The sequence below is a fragment of the Patagioenas fasciata genome, chromosome 1 (genome assembly GCF_037038585.1).
Source record: "Patagioenas fasciata isolate bPatFas1 chromosome 1, bPatFas1.hap1, whole genome shotgun sequence".
In the NCBI taxonomy this organism is placed as follows: domain Eukaryota; kingdom Metazoa; phylum Chordata; class Aves; order Columbiformes; family Columbidae; genus Patagioenas; species Patagioenas fasciata.
In genome coordinates, this window is record NC_092520.1 from 179,514 (window position 1) to 197,237 (window position 17,724).

At 54.6% G+C, this 17,724-nt stretch overlaps 1 protein-coding gene and 1 long non-coding RNA gene across 4 annotated transcripts in view; one reads left to right on the forward strand and one right to left on the reverse strand.

Moving 5' to 3' along the window:
• LCMT2 (leucine carboxyl methyltransferase 2) overlaps positions 1 to 7,204 on the reverse strand; it is a 31,459-nt gene extending 24,255 nt beyond the window's left edge. The window contains exons 1-5 of one of the 3 annotated variants that reach the window (XM_065835229.2): positions 7,118 to 7,204; positions 6,769 to 6,893; positions 4,718 to 4,799; positions 3,171 to 3,351; positions 73 to 229 (exon numbers count right to left, since the gene is read on the reverse strand). In XM_065835229.2, coding sequence (XP_065691301.1) covers positions 73 to 229; positions 3,171 to 3,351; positions 4,718 to 4,799; positions 6,769 to 6,893; positions 7,118 to 7,156 — 584 coding nt within the window. In that variant the 5' untranslated portion in view covers positions 7,157 to 7,204. Of the gene's footprint in view, positions 1 to 72; positions 230 to 3,170; positions 3,352 to 4,717; positions 4,800 to 5,312; positions 5,428 to 5,617; positions 6,740 to 6,768; positions 6,894 to 7,117 lie in introns of those variants that run through there. The other 2 variants (XM_071805934.1, XM_071805960.1) reach the window with 2 other exon arrangements.
• Positions 7,205 to 7,262: 58 nt separating this feature from the next.
• On the forward strand, positions 7,263 to 14,526 carry LOC139827543 (uncharacterized). The gene is made up of 3 exons (XR_011738266.1): positions 7,263 to 7,515; positions 12,940 to 13,229; positions 14,271 to 14,526. It is a non-coding gene; the product is annotated as an uncharacterized lncRNA (long non-coding RNA).
• Positions 14,527 to 17,724: the final 3,198 nt, after the last annotated feature.

Consider the following 17,724-nt stretch of genomic DNA (forward strand, 5'->3'; position numbering starts at 1 on the left):
AAGTCCCCAGGAGACGTACACACAAAGCAGCTTGTTCTTCTCATTTCGCCAACAGACGACACCTCCACCAACCTGCTGTTCTCCATGTAGGTGAGCACCACCTCTGCTATGAAGAGGGTGGGGGTTTCGCTGTCCAGTCCCGCTCCCTCCAGGGCTCTCTCCAGCTCCGACAGCTCGGACAAATCCACTCCCAGTAACTTATAATCCTCTCCGGAAAAGGCAATGACTCCTGGGAGACAGAAATGGTACAACCTCACTACAGAGCCGATGCAGCACTGGGGCCAAAGAGGGCAAACGGAAAAACCAACCACACAGGCAAGCACTCCCGAGACCGTGCACGCCGACTCCATTCTCCGGGACAAGTCCACGACAATCCCCATCTCTACACGAACCATTAAGGGATAATGCGAAGAAGCAACCCATCAAATGCATTATTCCCAATGTAAATTTCATCCACAGTATTATCACATTTACTATAACAACAAAACTTGAACATATTTCCTTTAAAAACGTTTTTATAGAACCACTACAATACAGAATCAAATCTCAGGTGCTCTCATTCATAGACCTTTCAGTTCAGGCTAAAAAAGGACCACTGCTCTCACAGAATTTGAGCGGTTTGCCCCACAACCATGGAGCTGTTTCCATTTTCCGTGGTTTGTTGGGTTTTTGAACAGATTTCATCTCTGTAACCTGGCGCTGAAGCCCGACCGAGCCCGTGCGAGCCCCCAGGACCGGTCTCACAGAGCGCCCTTCTCGGAAATACGTTCCAGTTCATTATTTGCGAGCACCGTCATGGCATATTTCTGTACTCCATAAAAACACCATAAGCTATAGCTTGTCGGCCCATTTCAACCAAAACCAAATAATTAACAAAGCAAACTGCAAAGTACCTTTGGAAATCACCTACTCTATAGCCCTGTATTAGTGCAATCCAACAATTGTACCTGTCTTGAGAACTGTTAATCTCTACTGTTTCCAAGGGCACCCATTACTGGAGGCAAAACAGCCTCTTTCAGAAGATAATTTCTTATAACAACTAACTTGTCTATCCCTCACTCCTGTCCTCTGGACACAGATAACAGGGTATTCCCAACTCTTTTGACATTCCCTACTCTTTTAGTCTGAATACTTAACGAAGGTTGGTATGGACAGAACTCTTTGCTGCTGATATTAAAAATGTGCATGGACTCAAGAGGAAACTGAACAAGCTCGTGGCAAAGCTGCTCACTAAGACTTGTTCAGCTGCTCACCGGAGCCAGGGACTCGTGCTCTGCAGCTGTCGTCCATCTCGATTTAAATTGATTATTACGGTCTAAATGCAGTGGCTTACACATGTCCCTGTTGTATTTCATTCCACACCTCTCAGACCGTTCATGCACTTTGTCAAAATCCTGCTCTCATCCACCACACTGCAACTCTCCCAGGTTCCCACTGGTTTATTACATTTTAACCTTCCATAGCACATCATCTAGAACACAAACGGAAACCTTGAGGGAAACCACATGTAGGAGGAGCCTCTGGTAAACCCCATACTTTCCATTTTAACACTGAACTGCCTCATAGTACTTAGCTGGCACAATAATCCTTTCAGCTCTGCTTGTATTCTATAGTAGTTTCACAGGGCTCATATTTTCCTTCCTTGGGAAGAAGGAAAAGAGGTCAGGTAACATAACAACTAATGTTTTATTACAGTCAAGACACCTGAGGGTCATAGCTTCTCTCCTACCCAAAAGCACATAAACCACAGTGCAGTTTAGGCTGGGAGGAGCCTCTGAAGGTCCTCCAGCCCAAGTCCTTGCTCACAGCGGGGTCACCGGTATCAGGCTGCTCAAGGCTCTGTCCAGCCGAGCTCTGACTGTCTGCAGGGAGGGAGACTCCACCGCCTTTCTGGGAAATCTGTTACCGTTTCTAACTACTCACATGTCAGGAAAGCAAATCAAACCACCAAACAACACAACACCTGAACATTTTCATTATACGTAACTGAACTGCCCGTATTGCAACGTGCAGCCACTGCCCATTGACAGTCTGCTCTGTGACCCCACGAGCCCGGCCCCATCTCCTCCGCTCGCTGCCATCGGGTGGATTTATGATCATTTACATGTCATTTTATGCTAAATCCATCCTTGCTGATGAATGCATATCCCTAGATCCATTAAGCTAAAGTCTGTGCTTTATAATACAACCCTGCTAACTGTTGCATTACCATTTTCAAGAGATAGAAAAAGCAGCAGTTTCCTATTTTCTGAGCACGTATTTAATCCATGAAACACATTCTTCCCATTACGTGCAATCCGTCTAACTGCTTATAAAATAGAATCTTTTGCAATAGGTATCCCTAAGCAAATCAATATAAATATTGAACACTGCCACAGTAAAATATGACTCACGAAAATGATTTTGTGTGATTTTCAGGAATTATTCCATTTGTGCTCAGACACAATGAATTACCAACTTCTACAACACAGACAGTGATCAGAGATTCTTTTAATCAAGACCAAAACATGCCAAGTAAGGGCTTTTCTTCTTTGGTGAGCTATAAAACCTACGGAGACCTTTAAAAATTCAGAGCTATATAATTCTATTGAAAAAAGCAACTGTTATCCATTTGCAGTGGTATTGTTCACAGACACGTCTCTCTGCTTCTATCAGTTCGTGTCAGGCAGAAAAAAGGGTTGTTCTAATTTCCATGTTAATTAACGGGTCTATCTCCCCTCAGTCACAATGCACTAGGGCCCAAGACACACCTCCCACTGCCCGCTGCCCTGGTGGTGCCGCGGGAGCAGCGCGGCAGCGCCCGCTCTCCCCCGCCTTCTCCTGGGCAGCCCTCCCGGCCCGCTCCGGTGCCTCGGGCAGCACCCTGGGCTCCCGCTGCCCGTGCCAGGGAGCCCACTGCTGGCACGGGACTCCGGAGGTGTTAACAGACAGAAACCAACCGGGCTCCATACGACCTGCTCCTAACAAACCCACTCTGGCACCTATACATCTTGTTATCACCCAGCGCTTGTGAATTATTTCTTTTTTCCTATTTTTTTCAGAAAATGAACAAGCTTTTCATCTACCACTTCGTAGTTCCTCTACCATCATATCTCACTTGTTAAAAGCTGAAACTGCATTTGCTTTTTCTAAACACTCAGTATCTATAAAACGTCCCATAAATATCATACCCAGCTCTTCCCCTCCAGCATCTCCCACCAGCGCCGACAGCTCTTTGGTTCTTTTGATCAGAGCGGCTTTTTGGCGTGCCACACTTGGGAAATCCACCTCGTACACCACAGCGCCATGCAGAAGGCCCATGTCCTTCAAACGGAAGAATAGCGAGTCGAAGCCAGCGCCTAGAGACACGATCTGCAGAAGAAGTACCAGAAAAAAGTTATACACAACTCTAGCAGCATCTTGGGCATCTGGGTGTGAGAAATACTCAGCAACATAGTTTGTAGAGCGACAAGATCAGGCAATCATCTGTGAGAGGGAGAAGGATTTTGTGTAGTTATTGCTCCCTCCGAGACATTTCTGCCAAAGCAGCAGATGGACAGCACAGCAGTGCCAGGTTCCCTGCGCTCTTCTGGGAAGGGACCACAGCACATGCACTAACGAGATACCACAGTGCTTGGGAAAGGATCACAGCACATGCACTAATGAGATACTGCAGTGCTTGGGAAGGGACCACAGCACATGCACTAACGAGATACCACAGTGCTTGGGAAAGGATCACAGCACATGCACTAACGAGATACTGCAGTGCTTGGGAAGGGACCACAGCACATGCACTAACGAGATACCACAGTGCTTGGGAAAGGATCACAGCACATGCACTAACGAGATACTGCAGTGCTTGGGAAGGGACCACAGCACATGCACTAACGAGATACCACAGTGCTTGGGAAAGGATCACAGCACATGCACTAATGAGATACTGCAGTGCTTGGGAAGGGACCACAGCACATGCACTAACGAGATACTGCAGTGCTTGGGAAAGGATCACAGCACATGCACTAACGAGATACTGCAGTGCTTGGGAAGGGATCACAGCACATGCACTAACGAGATACTGCAGTGCTTGGGAAGGGACCACAGCACATGCACTAACGAGATACCACAGTGCTTGGGAAAGGATCACAGCACATGCACTAACGAGATACTGCAGTGCTTGGGAAGGGACCACAGCACATGCACTAACGAGATACCGCAGTGCTTGGGAAGGGACCACAGCACATGCACTAACGAGATACTGCAGTGCTTGGGAAAGGATCACAGCACATGCACTAACGAGATACTGCAGTGCTTGGGAAGGGACCACAGCACATGCACTAACGAGATACTGCAGTGCTTGGGAAGGGACCACAGCACATGCACTAACGAGATACCGCAGTGCTTGGGAAGGGACCACAGCACATGCACTAACGAGATACCGCAGTGCTTGGGAAGGGATCACAGCACATGCACTAACGAGATACCGCAGTGCTTGGGAAGGGATCACAGCACATGCACTAACGAGATACTGCAGTGCTTGGGAAAGGATCACAGCACATGCACTAACGAGATACTGCAGTGCTTGGGAAGGGATCACAGCACATGCACTAACGAGATACTGCAGTGCTTGGGAAGGGATCACAGCACATGCACTAACGAGATACTGCAGTGCTAAGATGCCAAAAACACTTTTCACACACACAGTGGAAACGACCAGTTCACCCGGACAAAGAAAACGCACCTGTGTCCTGGGGCAGCCTTGGGTCTTCAGCAGGAAGTCTCGGACACAGTGATCTACAGCGCGGGCACGGATGTAATAACCCCTGTGGAACGAAATTCAGTCGCAGTCACTGTCAGGAACCCTCCTTCTCCAGCACCACCATTCTCCTTTTCAAAAACTGGGGTTTTCTCCCTCAGCTTCTACCCAATATGTCTGATTGTGTCATATCTACAGCTTGGTAATAAATACAGATCTCCTGTATTCAGTGTTAACCAACAAGACTATAGATAACCCAGAGAAAACATACAGATATCCTAGCTGGACCTGTTCCATCTTGCCTAAACATTCACTGAATAAACCAGTATAAATTCAGACAGTTAGAACGCTCCCTGCAATGAGAGTGGCCAACACCCGAGTTCTTGCCCCAAATCACATGCCATAACAATATTAACTCCTTCACTTACAGTGGACTATTGGGTGTAACAAACGACTGACAGTGTGTGCAATGCAGTGAGCAGGGAACAAAAAAGGGAAGAGAAGCAACGTTAGGAATTTCACCGCCTGTTCTTCTGAATGACTGGAACTAAGCCTAACTCCTGGACCATGTATCATTTACCTAGTCTGGCGGGCACCGGCGCCCCTTTGTCCTCGGCATTCTATTTTAGCTGGTTTCATCATGTCCCCAACAGGCTCCCCAGCTCCTGTCGCCTCCTTTAACGAGCATGTTATCCCTGAGCCAGCAAATAAGTTACTGAAATGGTAACGTTCTTGAAAACTAATGAGAAAACTACTGACTCGCTAATATTTTTAGTAGGTTAGTTTCCAAGACTTGTCTGAGTTAGTTTTCAGGAGCACTGAATACCGAATCACAGGATGGCTGGGGCTGGAAGGGACCTCTGGAGATCATCCAGTCCAACCCACCTGCTCAAGCAGGGACACCGAGCAGATCACACAGGATCACCAGAGCAGATCACACAGGGTCACCAGAGCAGATCACGCAGGGTCACCAGAGCAGATCACGCAGGGTCACCAGAGCAGATCACGCAGGCTCACCAGAGCAAATCACACAGGTTCACCAGAGCAGATCACACAGGCTCACCAGGGTAGATCATGCAGGGTCACAGAGCAGATCATGCAGGGTCACCAGAGCAGATCACACAGGGTCACCAGAGCAGATCACGCAGGGTCACCGGGCAGATCACACATGGTCACCAGAGCAGATCACACATGGTCACCGAGCAGATCACACAGGCTCACCAGGGCAGATCACGCAGGCTCACCAGGGCAGATCACGCAGGCTCACCAGAGCAGATCACGCAGGGTCACTGAGCAGATCACGCAGGGTCACCAGGGCAGATCACACAGGCTCACCAGGGCAGATCACACAGGCTCACCAGGGCAGATCACACAGGATCACCAGAGCAGATCACACAGGATCACCAGAGCAGATCACGCAGGGTCACCAGAGCAGATCACGCAGGCTCACCAGAGCAAATCACACAGGTTCACCAGAGCAGATCACACAGGCTCACCAGGGCAGATCACACAGGATCACAGAGCAGATCACATGGGGTCACAGAACCGATCACATGGGGTCACAGAGCAGATCACGCAGGGTCACCGAGCAGATCACACGGGGTCACCGAGCAGATCACATGGGGTCACCGAGCAGATCACACGGGGTCACCAGAGCAGATCGCACAGGATCCCAGGTGGGTTTCAGTGTCTCAGAGGAGACTCCACACCCGCCCTGGGCAGCCCGGGCCAGGCTCTGCCACCCTCCACAGAAAAAGGTTTCTCCTTCAGTGTCACATTTTACAAAGCTTTCAACTTGTGCCCACAAGCCATGTAAAACTACACTAAAATTTCTAAAAGGTGATATTACTGGCAGTTCCCTGCAAGTTGCCGTTACGCGCATTTCCTTGAAATGCATTTTAAGAAGCTGTCCCTTAAACAGAAGGGACAACCCAAGGGGCCGGGAGCCCCCAGACCCCGCCGTGCCGGCCGCGACCCGCGGCACCGGGACTCGGCAGCCGGAGGAGCGCGGGCCCCGCGCAGCGCCCGCTCCTCACCGGTGGACAAGCGGCGCTCGCCGCCGCTGCCGCCCCACCAGGAGCCGCAGGAACCGGTCCTGGATGTAGCCCCGCGCCGCCGCCGAGCACTTGCTGACGGCGCTGCTGCCGCCGGTGCTCTGGACCTGCCGGGACAAGGACACAGCGCTGCCCTGAGCCTGCCGCGCCGGCTCCGCCGACCGACACCGCGGGACGAGCAGCGCTCGGGGCCGCGGGGCAGGACGGGGGGGCCAGGCAGCGCCGCCGAGCACCGTTCACGCCCCAGCCTCCCGTCCGCCCGGGCGCCGCCTGCGCAGACACCCGGTGCGCTCCCGCGCGGAGGGCGGCGCTGCCCGGCGGGACCACTCACGGCGGCGGGGCGCGGGGCGCCCGTGCGGCCGCGGCCCATCCTCCCGGCCCGGGAAGCCGCCCCGCAGCGACGGGAAGCACGCGCGCGCTGCCGCGCGCAGGAAGTGACGCACCGCGCGCGACTCCCGGCAGGGGAGCGTCAGGGCTGGAGAGCGACCGGGGAGCGCGCCCCCTAGCGGGGCCGGCCCGGGCGCCCCAACAATGGCGGTCCCGGTCCCGGGGTCCCGGCCTGGCCTGGCCGCCACTGGGCTCCCGGTCCCGGGGCCCCCGGCCCGGCCGTCCCGCTCCCAGAGAGGCCGCCGCGGCACCTGGCGGACCCGCCAGCTCAGTCCCGTGCCTGGGCCCGGCAGTGAGGGAGAGCCAGAGCACGTCGCCATGGCAACGAGCAGCCTGTGCGCGGTAAGCGGAGGAGAAGCGCTGTCAGGACCGGGAGCGGAGCTGCCCCGAGCCCGGGGGCCCTCGGGGAAGAGTGTCCGTCCCCCCGGGGGGGTGGAGGTTCCCCGGGACAGAGTGCAGAGCTCCGTGGATGGTGCAGAGCTCCGTGGATGGTGCAGAGCTCCCTGGCGGGGTGCAGAGCTCAGTGGTGGAGTGCAGGGCTCAGTGGTGGGGTGCAGAGCTCCGTGGATGGTGCAGAGCTCCCTGGCGGGGTGCAGAGCTCAGTGTGGGGTGCAGAGCTCCGTGGAGGGTGCAGAGCTCCGTGTGGGGTGCAGAGCTCCGTGGATGGTGCAGAGCTCCGTGGTGGGGTGCAGAGCTCAGTGTGGGGTGCAGAGCTCAGTGTGGGGGTGCAGAGCTCAGCGGAGAGTGCAGAGCTCCCTGGCGGGGTGCAGAGCTTAGTGGTGGAGTGCAGGGCTCAGTGGTGGAGTGCAGGGCTCAGTGGTGGGGTGCAGAGCTCAGTGTGGGGTGCAGAGCTCAGTGTGGGGTGCAGAGCACAGTGGGGGGGTGCAGAGCTCAGCGGAGAGTGCAGAGCTTCCTGGCGGGGTGCAGAGCTCAGTGGTGGAGTGCAGGGCTCAGTGGTGGAGTGCAGGGCTCAGTGGTGGGGTGCAGAGCTCCGTGTGGGGTGCAGAGCTCCGTGTGGGGTGCAGAGCTCCGTGAAGGGGTGCAGAGCTCAGTGGTGGGGTGCAGAGCTCTGTGTGGGGTGTAGAGCTCTGTGTGGGGTGCAGAGCTCCGTGGAGGGGTGCAGAGCTCCGTGTGGGGTGCAGAGCTCAGTGGAGCAACCGTGGTAGCCTGAGCTATGTAAGATGTCACAAATACTGTGCATATTTCCTATGCAGTGTCTCTGTGCATCTTGCGCTCCAGAAATTAGTACATTGTGCATTAAATAAGCTACAATCTCAAAATGTCACTTTACCGAGAGTGGCCAGTATGCATATTTCTAACTGGGACCCACAAATCTCAGTCCTTAGACAGTGCCAGCGTTTTATCAACAGCAACATGAGAACTTTTCTGAGATGTAGTTTGTTAGCGTTGCCTTTTAGGTGGTTCCTGGCAGGCTTGAAGTAACGAGTCCTGGCTGCTGCAGTCGTAGTGTGGGATAGAATATATTATGGTAGCTCCTGTATTTGCGTTCGCGTTCTAGATGTGTGCACAGTTTCTGCAGAGACCAAGTCTTCGTTTTCCTCCAGGTTCTCTTTTCCTGGCTGTTCATCATTTTGTTGATCTTGTCGCATCTCTGGGTTCTGGAAATGATGTTTTGAGTCAGTTAGAGCTTAACTCACAGGGAATGCTAGCCAGTCCTAGAGGTTAACTTACAGGGAATGCTAGCCAGTCCTAGAGGTTACTTACAGGGAATGCTAGCCACTCCTAGAGGTTAACTCACAGGGAATGCTAGCCACTCCTAGAGGTTAACTTACAGGGAATGCTAGCCACTCCTAGAGGTAACTTACAGGGAATGCTAGCCAGTCCTAGAGGTAACTTACAGGGAATGCTAGCCACTCCTAGAGGTTACTTACAGGGAATGCTAGCCAGTCCTAGAGGTTACTTACAGGGAATGCTAGCCACTCCTAGAGGTAACTTACAGGGAATGCTAGCCACTCCTAGAGGTTACTTACAGGGAATGCTAGCCACTCCTAGAGGTTATTTACAGGGAATGCTAGCCAGTCCTGCTGGCACGTCAGGACCTGCAGTGTTTGCAGTTACACCAGCGTCCTGCAAATTACGATGGAGCAAAACACGTGGCAGCAAGTCAGGCAGTGACCACTGAACTCCCTGCATTCAGCCACTCCAGGAAGGCTTTCCCAGTCCTGCATTTCTATATCTATAACAATCTTCTGTGCAAACTCTATGATATGAAACATGAACTGGGCCTCTTGGGTTTAACACAAAAACACAGACCTAAATAGTTTTGAGGGGGTGGGAAGGGTGCTGGGAGGTTGGTGTCCTGCCCTTAGCACAAGGCACCGCATGTGTGCTCCAGGGCTGGAGTCCCTACATCAGATTTCCTCGGTAAAGGGCGAGAAGGGGGCGCGCAGCCATTCTTGGGCTGCCTGTGCCGTTCCTGGGTGTCACAGATACTGTAGTCACTCATCATTTTATCAGGCTCTAGTTTAGAAGCAGATGGGACTTGTGCTCCTATGTCCTCCTTAGTTTGGAAGGATGCTTTGGAGCCTGATTGCTGTGATAGTTAAAAATCTCCACGTTTCTTGTTGCATGTATTAATGGCCAATTTGCATCCATTTATTCTTGATTCACAGTTAGTTTTAATCTGAAATTGTTCCTTTGCCATTCTGGCGCTGCACAAGCAGACAGATTTATCATCTCTTGCTCTGCTTTGCCAGACTGGGCTAGCCAAGCAAGCTCCGCTCCTGGGCAGCAGAAGGCTGTAAACCCCTTTCAGAGAGCGGACGGGTGCTGTGCGTGCAGGGCACGCAGTCACGGGCCTGGCACGTCCCGGGCTGACATCCCCGCAGGCTGGCGTGGGGAGGGGTGCGCGGGCAACCTTCCCGCCCCGCCTCGCCCTCCGCTCCTCCGGGGATCCCCGGGGCCCAGCACGACACGCGAAGCTCGTGAGGAATGCACAGCTCGCCCCAACAACAGAAAACACGGAGCAGCGCAGCGCGGGCGTCCCGGGCCCATGCGGCTCCCACCCCCAGCGGGCGCGCTGAGGAGAGGGGAGCGCGTAATGAGAAGCATTCGCCGCAGCAGCTATCTATAGCCCTTCGTGCGGGACAGCGGGCGGGGACAGGCGTGTCCCGCCCGCCTGACCTCAGCGCTGACGTCAGAGAGCCCAATGAACAGCAGGGGGTGCTGCAGAGAGGGGTGCGCAGCCAGCGCCCAGCGCCAAGGGGCGGCAGCAGCGCCAAGGGGTGACACCAGCGCCCAGCGCCAAGGGGCGGCAGCAGCGCCCAGCGCGAAGGGGCGACAGCAGTGCCAAGGGGCGACACCAGCGCCCAGCGCCAAGGGGCGGCAGCAGCGCCAAGGGGTGACACCAGCGCCCAGCGCCAAGGGGCGACAGCAGCGCCAAGGGGCGACAGCAGCGCCCAGCGCCAAGGGGCGGCAGCAGTGCCAAGGGGCGACACCAGCGCCCAGCGCCAAGGGGCGGCAGCAGCGCCAAGGGGTGACACCAGCGCCCAGCGCCAAGGGGCGACAGCAGCGCCAAGGGGCGACAGCAGCGCCCAGCGCAAAGGGGCGACAGCAGCGCCAAGGGGCGACAGCAGCGCCCAGCGCCAAGGGGCGGCAGCAGTGCCAAGGGGTGACACCAGCGCCCAGCGCCAAGGGGTGACACCAGCACCCAGCACGAAGGGGCGACAGCAGTGCCAAGGGGCGACAGCAGCGCCCAGCGCCAAGGGGCGGCAGCAGCGCCAAGGGGTGACAGCAGCGCCCAGCGCCAAGGGGTGACACCAGCACCCAGCGCGAAGGGGCGACAGCAGCGCCAAGGGGCAACAGCAACGCCAAGGGTCAACAGCAGCGCCCAGCACCAAGGGGTGACACCAGCACCCAGCACCAAGGGGCGACAGCAGCGCCCAGCACCAAGGGTTGACAGCAGCGCCAAGGGGCGACAGCAGCGCCAAGGGACGACAGCAGCACCCGGCGCGAAGGGGCGACAGCAGCGCCAAGGGACGACAGCAGCACCCGGCGCGAAGGGGCGACAGCAGCACGCAGTGCCAAGGGTCGACAGCAGCGTGAAGGGGCGACAGCAGCATGCAGCGCCAAGGGTCGACAGCAGCGTGAAGGGGCGACACCAGCACCCAGCGCCAAGGGTCGACAGCAGCGTGAAGGGGCGACAGCAGCACGCAGCGCCAAGGGGCGACAGCGGCGCCCGGCGCGAGGGGTCGACAGCAGCACCACTGGAAGACACAGGAGATAAAGTGGGAGCTATTCCTTCCCACAGAAGGGTGCTCTGTCCACAGTATCAAGACTCTGGCATCAGTTCAAGCTGGGCCAAAGAAGTTTGGGTCTTTCTATGGCGTGACTCAACAACACAAAATTCATACTTCTCATCTACTACAAGCATTTTCCCTTATCTGCTCTGCTTTCTGAACCACTTGGATGCATACCGAAGGTTACCGGTTACAGCACAGTCTCTGTATTCGCTTGCACCTGGGAAACAGTTCTGAGAATGATGACAAGGTACAGATCTGTGTTGTGCGAAGCACTAGGGCTGTGCCTCAAACATACTGCTACCCAAAATATTTGGTTCTAATGCTACCAAGATTGTCCTGTTGCTCGTGGTCACTGCAGGAGTGGAGGGCGGAATTCATCTGCCAACCTAGGACAACGTGGTTGGAATGGGATCCAGGAGAACACATATGAGTCTCAGATCTTGATCATTCTGTTGTAATGGAGTACCACAGAGAGACCTCAGTGACAGGGCAAGGTCCAGTCAGGCTAAGGCCAGTGCAGCAAAGTTCAGAGATAAACAACATAACTTAAGTCTTAAATGCATATGGAAGTCTGGAGTGCACAACCCAAATACTTCGTCTGTCATCAAAGAGTGTGTGATTAACAAAATGAGATGCAATCACGGAATCATGTAATGGTTTGTGTTGGAGGAGACCACCCCCGCCATGGGCAGGAACGTCTTTCGCTGGATCAGGTTGCTTAGAGCCTCGTCCAGCCTGGCTTTGTCCGTTTGAACACAATCAGAGGAACCGGCTTTCTAGTGATTGTTAGGAATGTAAACATCTCAAAAAATCCATCACTGTCAAGGAACATATTGTGATTTTCTCATTCTTTGATGTTCAGTGGAATCCTTTGTCCTTCAAAAAGATGATGGAAAGGAAGTTTAGAAAATACTGTTAGATACTAATGGCAATGATGTTGGAAGTGGAGAGAATGAAAAGTCATCCTGTGTCTTGTCACGGAAGTTAGGAAGTGCAGCAAATGGTTGTGAGGGCTTTCAAAATATAAAATAAGTAGTTTGTTCCATTGCCTTGTAGAGACTGTGCAGCAGAGAAGGGGGAGATGGGGAAATGGCATGGCTAAAATATTAGACCAGAGGGAACATCTGCACCAGTATCATAATAGACTTAGATTTGTGAATCATCGAGGAGAGTCAGAAGGACCGGCTGAGGAGACGCGAGAACAAAGAATGTTAAGGTGGGGTTTTGTTTTTCTGTTCTCTTTGTTTTGCAGAGATCTGGGTGACTGGTGTTCATAGGATGGGAATGACACATCTTGTGAAATTGTTGGTCATTTAATACAGTATCAGCCCTGAGCAAAATAGTGGAAGGGTTGACCACACATTGTAAGAGGGAGTGATGTTTGCCATTAACTGTTCAACTGATAGACATTTCTGAGCCAGACAATCATGTCTGTTTGAAATACCACCATTGGGTATATTTTGACGTCCTAGGAGGTTTGTTTCTGTTTTTCTCCCACATACAGGCCTGTCAGCCGCACCTCTGTGCCTGGCAGAACCGTGGGAAGAGCGCTCTGGAGTTATTGAGAAACCTCTGAGCAGCAGCGTGATCACTGTCCCAGCCAGCACGGGTGCATCGGGGAGGGTCTGTTTGACAAACTCAGTTTCGTTCTACAACAGCGTCGCCCACTGGTTGGCCAAGGGAAGCCTGTCGGCGTGATCCTTTTGGATTCCAGTACAGCCGTGGACAGTGTCTCTCGTGGTCCCCTCCTGGACAAGATGTCCCGCACAGCTGGGCAAACACACAGTGCACTGGGTGAGCAGTTGGCTGATGGGTTCTGGTAAATGGGGTCATGTCGGGATTCCGCAGGGATCCATCTCAGGGCCAGCATTCTTCAACATCTTCATAAATGTCTTAGACTCGGGACTTGAGGCATTACTTAGTAATCTTGCCTATGACACAAAACTGGGAGGAGCTGTCGACACTCTGGAGGGCAGAGAGGCCCTGCAGAGGGGTCTGGACACACTGGAGGACTGGGCAATCACCAACCGCATGAAGTTCAACAAGAGCAAGTGCCAGAGTTTGCACCTGGAACACAGCAACCCTGTCTGTACAGACAGGTGGGGGGACGAGGTGCTGGAGAGCAGCTCTGCGGAGAGGGACCTGGCGGTGCTGGTCAACGGCAAATTGACCTGGAGCCAAGAGGGCCCCGTGTCCTGGTGCACCCAGCACAGCACGGCCAGCCGGGCAGGGGGGATGTCCCGCTCTGCTCAGCCTCACCTGCAGCATTCACTGTGTGCAGGGCTGGGGCACAGCGTAAAGGAGATAAAGCTGCTGGAGAGGGTGCAGAAGAGGCCATGAAGTTGGTGAAGGGTTTGGAGGGGAAACCGTGTGAGGAGCGGCTGAAGTCCCTGGGTTTGTTCAGCTGGAGCAGAGGAGGCTAAAAGGAAACCTCATCACGGTCTGCGGGTTCCTCACAGGGGAGGAGGAAGGGTGGGTGCTGAGCTCTTCAGCGACCAACAACAGAGCCCAGGGAATGGCAGCAGATGTGCCGGGGGGGTCAGCGGGACATGAGGCAAAGGTTCTTCCCCAGAGGTGCTGGGCACTGAACAGGCTCCCAGGGAGGTGTCACGGCCCAACCTGACAGTGTTCAAGAAGAGACTGGACAGCGTCCTCAGACACACGGGGTGACCTGTGGGGTGTCACTGCAGGGACAGCACTTGGACTCCGTGATCTGTGGGTCCTTCCAGCTCAGGACACCCTGTGACTCTATGGCATAATATTGTGGTCTTTTAAAAGTCTCCTTGTTAATAATTCAGAACTTCATTAAATTATGTTGTCCATTCTGTTTTGAAGGACAAGAGCTTGTGCTACGCAACTGCTATGATCAGCTCTTCCTGAACAAACACCAAAGCTTCCACAGAAATGACTCGAAGTCTCTCCCTGCTTGCGGCTGCCTGGTGGGACACTCTTCATCTCCTCACCCACCGGAGCTGCTGCACTACCCGCTGCTGTCCCCATTCTAAGTAACACATTACCAAATATATCTGTTGTGTTTACTTTCGGAGATTCCCTACATTGTGTGAATAAACATGGGTTGGGTTAAAGCGCACATGATTCTTCCAGTAAAATGATCTGGCACTTTGTGCTGCATTACGTTTATGTTGGTGCTGTTCAAAGACCTCCTCACACCATCTCAGTTTGCTGTTTCTCTCCGAGCAGGTCAAACTCCCATCACAGTTACTGTCCGGCGTGGAACTCCTCAGAGGGGCGAGCAAGATAGGAGCCTCTAACTTACACTGAGGGAGGTCTGCCCGTGTTTAGGGCCCTGCTCTGTGGGGTGCTGCTCGTCCACTTGCTTTGATAAGCAGACCAAAACTTCACAGAGCTCCTCTGTACTTCAGAGATAAAGACCTCGCTTTATTCTTCTCTCCAAATGAAAAAGTATACACTGGCTGTTTCATAGTTTCTGTGGTGACTTGAAAGCCTTCAAAAATCTGGCTCTTTCCTCCTCGAATCTTCATTGAAATTCACTGTCTGTAAAATGGGGATGAGACCAAATTTCAAACCTCCAAGGGGAGATGCACGAGGATGAGGGAAAAAAGGGCAATTTTGGCACATCGGGGTTGGATAAGGGATTTCTGTAAGGCATTTTTCAGTAGTGCATGGAGAGGTGATTAAACACTGAGCAGTAACTCATTAACTTTGGACTTAAACTCAGTTTAACCCTGCCAGCAGGGTTGTTTAGAGGAATTCTGAGCGGGAATTAAAGGATTTGGTTGCATTAGGTGGCCAATAGAATACGAGTTCTCAGTTTGATGAAACAGCTAGACCAGAAGGTATTTTGAAGAGTGTGTAAAAAGGACAATATAGGATAGAACAGGACAGGTTCAGTTGGGAGGGAGCTACAACCACCATCTAGTCCAGCTGCAAAGAAGGACTGGTATTGCATGTGTATTACATTAGTATAATGATTACTGACGTAATGTCAGTGTCCTGGAACCAGCATTTCAGACCCATTCTGGTTACAAGTTAAAAGGGATTCTGCTTTGGGGTCTCCCCTACATTCAGAGATTGAAGGCACAGTCTCTCTCTCGTTTTAAAACAGTTATAAAATTAACCAGTATGGAACAACAGCAGGACTTTCAGAAAGTGAAGTCCAACCTGTGTTCGGACTGTCAGTAAATTCTGTCAGGGTCCCAGGACGCGATGCCTTCTGTGTTCCTCTGGAGCGACATCATTTCTCACCAATTTCCTGATGTTTCAAGGATCGCCATTACTGCCATGTTTGCCAGCAGACACAGTGCTGCATCCCTCAAATTAGAATGAACTGTCCACATGATGTTAAATCCAGAATCACATTCAGCAGCTCCCGCCTAGGGGGCTCAGATGAACAAGAGTAGCAAGAGGAAAACACCTCTAGTGTCCTCCCTCCCCGTTCTGCACGTCCCGTGTGCTCAGCGTCATCCTGCGTTAGCTCTGCTCCCAGGAACGCATCACGCAGACATCCACCAGGCTGCAGGGAGCCTCGGTCCGTAATCTGGCCTTGTTTATGGCATCTGAGCCACGACGTCATCGTTCTGGGGCCCCACACATAGATGGCAAAGGAAGAAACAATATAAATTATGCTGGCCCCCGCTTTCTTGTGGTGAGATCTGTACTTGCCAGAAACTTCCAGCCTTTGTTCTGGGCTGGGAATGGGTTTCATAAGAGAGAGGGAGGCACTTTCTATTCTGAGTGGAGAAAGCGGCACCGAAGAAGGTTTTAATTATCCCCACCAGCGCGGTGCCGCCGGGCTGCCGGCAGTGACAGGGGATGGTGAGCAGTGCAGCCCAGGGGCTGCCGGCAGTGACAGGGGATGGTGAGCAGTGCAGCCCGGCCCAGGGGCTGCCGGCAGTGACAGGGGATGGTGAGCAGTGCAGCCCAGGGGCTGCCGGCAGTGACAGGGGATGGTGAGCAGTGCAGCCCAGCCCAGGGGCTGCCGGCAGTGACAGGGGATGGTGAGCAGTGCAGCCCAGGGGCTACCGGCAGTGACAGGGGATGGTGAGCAGTGCAGCCCAGGGGCTGCCGGCAGTGACAGGGGATGGTGAGCAGTGCAGCCCGGCCCAGGGGCTGCTGGCAGTGACAGGGGATGGTGAGCAGCCCAGCCCAGGGGCTGCCGGCAGTGACAGGGGATGGTGAGCAGTGCAGCCCGGCCCAGGGGCTGCCGGCAGTGACAGGGGATGGTGAGCAGTGCAGCCCAGGGGCTGCCGGCAGTGACAGGGGATGGTGAGCAGTGCAGCCCAGGGGCTGCCGGCAATGACAGGGGATGGTGAGCAGTGCAGCCCAGGGGCTGCCGGCAGTGACAGGGGATGGTGAGCAGTGCAGCCCAGGGGCTGCCGGCAGCGACAGGGGATGGTGAGCAGTGCAGCCCGGCCCAGGGGCTGCTGGCAGTGACAGGGGATGGTGAGCAGTGCAGCCCAGCCGAGGGGCTGCCGGCAGTGACAGGGGATGGTGAGCAGTGCAGCCCAGGGGCTGCCGGCAGTGACAGGGGATGGTGAGCAGTGCAGCCCAGGGGCTGCCGGCAGTGACAGGGGATGGTGAGCAGTGCAGCCCAGGGGCTGCCAGCAGTGACAGGGGATGGTGAGCAGTGCAGCCCAGGGGCTGCCGGCAGTGACGGGATGGTGAGCAGTGCAGCCCAGGGGCTGCCGGCAGTGACAGGGGATGGTGAGCAGTGCAGCCCAGGGGCTGCCGGCAGTGACAGGGGATGGTGAGCAGTGCAGTCCAGCCCAGGGGCTGCCGGCAGTGACAGGGGATGGTGAGCAGTGCAGCCCAGGGACTGCCGGCAGTGACAGGGGATGGTGAGCAGTGCAGCCCAGGGGCTGCCGACAGTGACAGGGGATGGTGAGCAGTGCAGCCCAGGGGCTGCCGGCAGTGACAGGGGATGGTGAGCAGTGCAGCCCAGCCCAGGGGCTGCCGGCAGTGACAGGGGATGGTGAGCAGTGCAGCCCAGCCCAGGGGCTGCCGGCAGTGACAGGGGATGGTGAGCAGTGCAGCCCAGGGGCTGCCGGCAGTGACAGGGGATGGTGAGCAGTGCAGCCCAGGGGCTGCCGGCAGTGACAGGGGATGGTGAGCAGTGCAGCCCAGGGGCTGCCGGCAGTGACAGGGGATGGTGAGCAGTGCAGCCCGGCCCAGGGGCTGCCGGCAGTGACAGGGGATGGTGAGCAGCGCAGCCCGGCCCAGGGGCTGCCGACAGTGACAGGGGATGGTGAGCAGTGCAGCCCAGGGGCTGCCGACAGTGACAGGGGATGGTGAGCAGTGCAGCCCGGCC